This window comes from Centruroides sculpturatus, unplaced genomic scaffold (assembly GCF_000671375.1).
Source record: "Centruroides sculpturatus isolate CEXI.00-Female unplaced genomic scaffold, Cexi_2.0 scaffold414, whole genome shotgun sequence".
NCBI lineage: Eukaryota > Metazoa > Arthropoda > Arachnida > Scorpiones > Buthidae > Centruroides > Centruroides sculpturatus.
In genome coordinates, this window is record NW_019384735.1 from 323,261 (window position 1) to 331,412 (window position 8,152).

The 8,152-nt window shown below is 30.6% G+C and overlaps 1 protein-coding gene across 1 annotated transcript in view; it reads right to left on the reverse strand.

Annotated features, from left to right (window-relative positions):
- The window catches only part of LOC111628264 (collagen alpha-2(IV) chain-like), a 128,727-nt gene that overhangs the window by 56,952 nt on the left and 63,623 nt on the right, over positions 1-8,152 (reverse strand). Inside the window, exon 19 of the mRNA XM_023372014.1 lies at positions 2,155-2,333. Coding sequence (XP_023227782.1) covers positions 2,155-2,333 — 179 coding nt within the window. The remainder of the gene's footprint in view (positions 1-2,154; positions 2,334-8,152) is intronic.

Here is an 8,152-nt window from a genome sequence, read left to right on the forward strand (position 1 = left end):
GTGCCACAAACTAAAGCAGGTTTGCATCCCAGAAAAGTAATGATTTCAGTTTGGTGGGAAGGATTCTTTATTACGAGCTTTTACCCAACAACCAAACAATTAATTCCAATAAATATTGTCTCCAGCTGGATGAACTAAAGGCTGCAGTGCATCAAAAACGTCCAGAACTTGCAAATCGACAGGGAGTGGTATTCCATCATGATAATGCAAGACTGTACATAAAGTTAAACGTGCACCAAAAACTTCTAGACTTTAACTGAGATGTTTTGAGTCACCCTGCATATTCTCCAGATATTGCTCCCTCAGACTATCATCTTTTTCGTTCATTGCAGAATAATTTAAATGGCATAGAATTTCAATCTCTAGAAGGTATCAAAAATCACATCAATAATTTCTTCAATCAGAAACCAACCCAATTCTACACAGATGGAATTATGAAACTACCCGTCAGGTGGCATAAGGTTATTGAAGGGTGAATACATTGGGTACGTTCGTAAAGTCGAACGAGTTAAACGAGAATGACGTCATCGTTATTCTTATTTCGTTAGACTTTTCGAACGATTCGNCCGTCCCCCTCTGACTTATACCCCACCCGTTAGATCTATCCGAAAAACGCGAATTTCAAGTCCCCCTAGCTCCTCCCCTAATTGTCCTAGCCGAAATTTTAAATGGTATACGAACCACCTCTGTTAGCTCTTTCGAACGATGTGTCTGATGTAAGTGTGTATCCAAAATTTTTTTTTTTATTTCTTTCTAAAAACCGAACAAACTTTTGGTTCAACCCAATATTTTAAAATTTAAAAATAACAATTGATATTGTTGTATGCTTGTATATTTTGTGTGCTATAATTTTGGGGAAAATTTTGGGATCCTAAAAATATTCTGCATTCCCTTTTCATAGTTGCATTGTTCCACAATACTTCTGGCTGCCTGCAGACAACTACACTTGGTCACTCATGCTGTCAGCAAACAAAATCAACAAGGCAATCAAGGAAACAAATTCCCTGACTTTCCATGACTTTTTCGGAACACTAAAGTAATTCCCTAACTTTCCCTGATTTTTCCTGACTTTCCAGGTGCATAGGAACCCTGTATGTGCCTTAATATGTTGCATTTAAAAACAAAGTACTCAAAATCAGTAAAAATATTTAATGTGTGGCATGACGCAATTTATTCGTGTATAGTTTTTAAGTTATGTTATTTTCATTTTCTATCACTTCCCTTTTCTAGCCTATCAATTTCTCTTTGTTTTCTGAGTTTGAGAACTTTCCACCTTTGCCCTACTTCCATGGGTGTGAGCATTAGACAATAGAGTGGAGAAGGCCCTGAGGGCAAACATCAGTGTAGTCAGCACTTCTGGTCAAGTTCCCAAGGAAGACAAACATGCAGAGTAGCCTGAGAAGCAACCAGGTACGATCACTAAGATATACAGTTTATACAGAAAGAGCTGGTGAGTCCTGAGAGTCAAAATAAGAAAGACTGATAAAAAGATAACTAGTGACAACTAAGAAAGAAAATACATATACCAGTGAAATCCAGAATGTCAAAGGTATACTTGGACGGTTTCATCATGATACATGAAGTGACAGGTACCCCTTTCCTAAGACTTCTTTCTTCGTAAATCTATCCCTCCCTATCTAACATCTCTTCCCTCCTTCAGCAATAATTAGAGTTAAAACATTGGTTATAAGGTAGTTTTAAGCACAGCTGATCTTTGTGTATACCTTTGTGATTTGAACCCCACATGTGTGAATCCCAACAAGTGGTTGAGAAGATCCTTTTGTGTAACAATCTTGATTGTACTATACTGTTGTGTAAAAGTGTTCACTAACAATGCATCAAAAGGACCCGATCTTTCTTTCGTGTTCATACTGTATAAAGTTTTGTTCTTTATGTTATACCTGTTTCTTATTCTTGTCACACTGAACACTACAAATGATATAAATGTTTTCATATGTTACCCACAAACATCATCAGGTATATAATTGAATACCAAACAGAACAATTTTAAGCCATCAAACAATAGTTATGGGTGATGGATAAAAGCATTCACATTATTAAATAGTTTTACTGGTTTTTGATATATTTAGTGTGTTTTCATTACATACAACCAGTTTTTGGAAGAAGTGAAAGTGTAAAAAAAAATTATTTTACCTCATCACCAGGAGGACCAGGTAGTCCAGTTCGTCCATCTTCTCCTCTTTCTCCAGGTAACCCTGGAAGACCACTAGGTCCTCTTTCTCCTTGTATTCCAGGTAGCCCATCAAGTCCTCGCTCTCCCTTTTCACCTTTTGTTCCAGGAATACATGCAATGCAACTACCACCTCGATCACCTAATTTAATTAAAAGTATTTTTAATTTATAAATTATATATTAAAAATATTTAATTGATATAAAATTCTAACATCTATATACAATAAAATTAGGTAATTATTTTTAAATTTTTAATAAACTTTAATGATAAACAAGTATTGATGTTAAAAAGCTTACAAACTTCATCAAACTTAATTGTCAAATAACATCAATTAAGAGGTGATAACATTGTTAATGTTATCAAAACCATATGATGTTTCATATTTGTTACAGCTGCATTTATCTCATTTTAAATTAATAGTTAGAATATTAATTCATTTTTTATATTAGTAGATTTCATTATTTTATTTCAGAATATTAATTAAAGATTTTATGAGAAATTTTATATAATTTAATTTGAAACTTTCCCTTTTCCCTCCTCACTCATTTGCTGTCAGGGTACTAAGAGAGTGCCTTTTAATCATGCTTATCACAGATTCAACCAGGCTGACAGAGGGAGTGGCTAGATAGTGAGGTAGAAACCCAACATATCTCAGACATACCATCCATGAAAATTCTTGGGGTAGCTTGTCTAAATTTAATCCTATATTCCCCAGAGCAGCAACTAACACATCAATCAGCCAAAATGTTTTATGGCTGAATGGCCGGAGTGTAATACAAGATACACTCAAATACTGTTTACAGAGACTATCATACCAATTTACTTGGTACTTAGTTTCAGCAGACAGTTTGCCTGCAGTGAAACTTTTCTTTATTAAACTGCTTTTTTCAAATAAAAAGTCATAACACAATGTTTTCTTACACTAAAATCATAAAAGTAACTATTCTATAGACTTTTGAACCAAATTTTTCAACTGAAAATGAACATACTCATGATATAAAGAGACTTCTTTATATCATGAGTTAAAATGTGTTTCATTTGAAACATGTTTCACTTTCTAAAAGCAAAGTAATAAAGTCTAGAATTCCTAAATGTTTATGATAATTACTCAACAATTTAATGACATAGTTTAGATTCTGTAGTCATCAGGATGATATTCTTTTTAAAAAGTAAAGCATATCATTACTCATAACATAAGTTATATGTGAATGTTAATAATGAATTACTTTAAGTAATATATGCATATTAGAATGTAATGATAAGAACAAGAACTACTTTGTTGATTTTTTTGTTATTACAAGCTTAGTTGTAATCTGATTTATCCTCTATATTGATGGCTGGATTGTTGCATAAGTTGAAAACAAAGTGTACTCATCAATCATAAAAACTTAGAAATGCATTTGCTCCTTCAACAACCACTTCACTGCTGTATAGCTTGGTAGTGATTCTTATATGACAAAACATAAGAGATTTTTACCTTTACAGCTGAAAAATTGAATTTAGATGGTTTATCAATGAATATTTTAATAATTTTTAACCTGAACAAATAATGACTTACTACTACTTAATTGATTAAAAAAAAAGCTTTTTCATTAGGAAAAATTTTAAGTTAGAAATTATAGCAATAAAATTTAAACCTTTACACAGGATCTGAATTAATATTCTCAAATATGATTAATTAATTTTTGCATGAACAGTATTTACTATTCATTATTCGAAAGTTCATATTAAAGTTGATAATACTAACTTTTAATAAGAAGATAAATTATCTGTATAAAATTCTTACTTTCAGGTAGTCAACTGTTTAAATTTTTCATGAAGGAATGTTTTTGTCCTGTTTTAGAACAGCTTCAGCTGTTTAATGTACACAAGTCACTGTTTCAAACTGAATTCAAATTAATTTGGAACAGTAATTTGTGTACAATAAGAAGCTGAAGCTACATGTACGTGGATGCAATGGATTCAAAATGAGAGAAGATTCCTTATGAGTCATTCCTTAGTTTCAAATTCCATTGGAAGTTCCAGATTCAGAAGGAAAGGAGCAAATTCCAGAAGGAAAGTTGGCATATATTTACTTGAATATGAATATTCCCCATAAACAATGCTATAATAGATCCATGTTACTAAAAGTTTTTTGCTAAGATGCAGGTTTTTACAGGATTAAGTTCCTTGATCCAAAACTGATTGATTTTGAACCTAGTTTCTCAAAATCTGATTAGTCCCTTCCTGTCTCCAAGTGAAAATTGAGACTTCTTTTGGATTGTGAGAAAGGTCGATATTGACAATTTGATACCAAATTCAAACCAAAAGATATCTATCTGATCTTAGAACCCCTATTGTTTAAATCTGCTGGTATGTATATTTCCAATGTTTGTCCAACAGAGATAATTAAAGAAAGTTTCTTATGATTCAAAAAAATGCTAACAAGTCAAAACAGTGAAATTCTTGTACAAAAATACAAAAGTGAAGGTGTTAAGGTGAGTACTTGGCTATTCTCACAATCCAGAGCATCACACAATCCCTGCTTTTAAGGTGTTTTTTTGATAATTCAAATATCATCTTATCAGCCAAATATAATGAATAATGAATATTTCTGTAATATAATTATTCAACTTAAAATGTTAAAATTTTTCAAATAATACACAAAAAGTGCAGTAGGTAACAATTTTTAAGAAAAAATAATATTTATGTTTGTTTCATTAATTGTTTAATTTTTATCATTTTATTGTATTTTAATACTAGCAGATGAGCACGGCATTGCTCAGACAAAAAGTAACAATAGCAAAGATTAAGATTATTAGATTATAGGTTTTCACACCAAGTGTAAAAATTAGGTCCCCTCCCTTCCAAGACTAATTAGAAAATTTTTAGATATCTGCTTACCATACTGGGATAACAATAATTAAGATTCACAGTGACCACTAACCGGTGCATAGTATCACTAAATGATGAATAACAAACGTTTTTGTAACCCCTTCTGGGTTCTTCTTTAGATTTACTAAATTCAAAAAATAAGCTGGATCTTCCCAAATCATTNTCCTTACCATACTGGGATAACAATAATTAAGATTCACAGTGACCACTAACCGGTGCATAGTATCACTAAATGATGAATAACAAACGTTTTTGTAACCCCTTCTGGGTTCTTCTTCAGATTTACTAAATTCAAAAAATAAGCTGGATCTTCCCAAATCATTCATAAACATAAATTTGAACATAAAATCAAACATTAAGACAAAGAGTTTGAATAAAGCAAACTTATGCACATGTGCTCCTTGTGTCAACTTTATATACGATGGAACACTAAATATCATTGAAAATTTTTAGAAGGGTCTAAAAATATGTTCGATTTTCCACATAAATGCAAAAAAGACATCTAAAATAGTACAGTAGACAGTAGAAGCTGAGTTCTTCGGAGTAATCCTTAACCCTCTCTCTCTCCTCTGCGGTGGGAATTTCAAAAAATTCCTTTTTAATGTGCATTCTTGTGTCATACACTATTAAAACACAATCAAATATGCAAAAAACCACATCTAAAATAGTATAATAGAAGTCAAGTTCTTCATGGTAAGCCTTAATCCTGTCCCTCTCTCCCATGGGGGGAATTTTGAAAAATCCCTTCTTAGTGTATGTTCTCATGACATACCCTAACTGTGTACCAAATTTCAACTTTCAACTCCTAACTGTTTGGGCTCTGCGCTTATTATTATCATTATCAACCCATCTTGATTATATTGTAAGATATACAGTTTTGGAGTAACTTTTTGAAACAGAAATGTTTCTCAAACATGTTTAATCCTAAAAAAAATTATTGTCTATTTATTATTAAATAGGTTAGTAATAGTAATAGTAATGTTATTAATTAAATAGGTTATTAAATAGGTTACTACATAGGCTATTTATTATTAAAGAATAAATTCATTAATATATTTAAATAAAAGTAAAATTAAATTATTATAGACATAGACTGTGTCAAAAATATATGTGAGAATTACAAGAATAATGCCCTATATAATGTTTATAATTTTCATGCTGTTTTGAGTTATATATTGTCATAAATATCCATAATTTATTATCATTAATCAATGTTTATTAACGTAATAGGCAATAGCCTGTTACAAGGGGGATGTTTATACAATTTTAGAACTTTACATAAATTAACTTTTCGATGAACATTCACCTTCCATCTGTTACAATCGGGGTGGTTGGATTTCACAATTTCTTGATTACCTAACAAATTTATTTCTACATATAATTATATTCTAACTTATACATCACATTTAGTATGTTCCTTTTTACACCTGTTTTAAAATACTTCAAATTTATTCAATATTCCACATACAATATTGTTTTTGCATTATAAAGATCTTATTTTCTTTATTAAATTTATATTTATGAGAGCTACTTTTACATAGTAGATTAATTTATTCTTGTTTCTTCATTTTTGCTTTACTAAATACTATGATCAAGTCTTTATTAACTTTGACTCTCACTTCAAATTATCATCCAGGTTTCCATAGAATCAATTATAATGTTAGGATCTATGAATTCCTTTAGTAAGATTTTATAATTTTCCCACAAAGACCCTATATTCTCCAAAACCCTATTGGACAGAAAGTTTTTTTGTCTTTGTTAGTCTCCCTCATATTTTTACTACCATTACCTTACTAACATTTTTTCCTTTACTTTTACTTTACTATTTTCTAGTTTTACAAAGCTTTTATTACAATTATTTCAATTACTGTTTTGTTATTTGAGGTATCTAAACTTAATTCGGTATGATTCTCTTGTCAGTCCTGTTCTTTTTAGTCATCTGTCTATTTCTAAAAGAACAATCCATTTGAATAATCTTGTTTGTATTCATATCAATTGTATATATTATATTATCCTTAATATAGTAATCATCTCTTATTAATATTTTATTTTTAGTAGTTTTTTCCACTTTAATTTGATCCTGTAGTTTTTTTCTTCTAATTCTTGATCTAATACACAAATCCGTTGTAATTATTATTTTTTTCTCGGTTTCATTAACAATTTTTGGTTTCAAAGTCCAAAATCTCTTGAGAACTAAATTTCTATCTTTTACAGATTCCAGAATTACTTTTATTATTAGGTTATTCTTACTATTTTTAAGTTGGACTAGTCCTTCAATTTCTATATTTTTTAGACCTAATTCTTCGTTAATAAATTGTTTGATTTCTTGAGCAACGTTCCATGTTTTAACCAGAAAATTAAAAATTATTATGTTCTTATTTGTAATCTCATTTACCAATTTATCAAATTCGAATTCCAACCATACCTTTTAACTTTTCGTTATTTTTATAATTTTCTTCTAATTTTTGTATCTTGTAACCAATTATCTTCATCTCTTCCTTATAACTATTATTTTCTTCTTTTATCTTATTAACTTCAGCTTTTATTGATTGAATTTCTCAGTTTAACTGGCAAAATTTTTCCTGAATTAATTCGTATGTAGATCTTAATGTATATTGTGAATCGTCAATACCTTGTTTTTTGGTTTCTCTTGCTGGTCTAAAATAATCCTAAATTTTTGAATTTCTCAGGGTCTCATTATTTCTTTCGACCTTTTCTTCAATTCCGTATTCCTCACTTAAAATTTGAAGTAACTGTGTTTCCCTTTCTTCATCCTTGTGACTTTCCTTCCGAGGTCTACCCCGCCCCTTTTTTGCATATCCAACTGACTTGACTGAAGTGGTGAGCGGGGGAGAGGACCAGGATTTATTTCAATTCTGGCAATTATTAATAGTATTTTAATCAATCCCAAGGTTAATTTAATGTCAACAGCTCTAATTTGTACATACCACATTATGTAATTTTTTGTTATTTCCATCCCAAACTTGTTCTACCAACCTCTCAAAAAAAGTTCACTCGCAAGCTTGACAGCTCTGACACACCCCTAATATCCATAATTTATTTTAAAGAGGTCCCTCTCTCCCA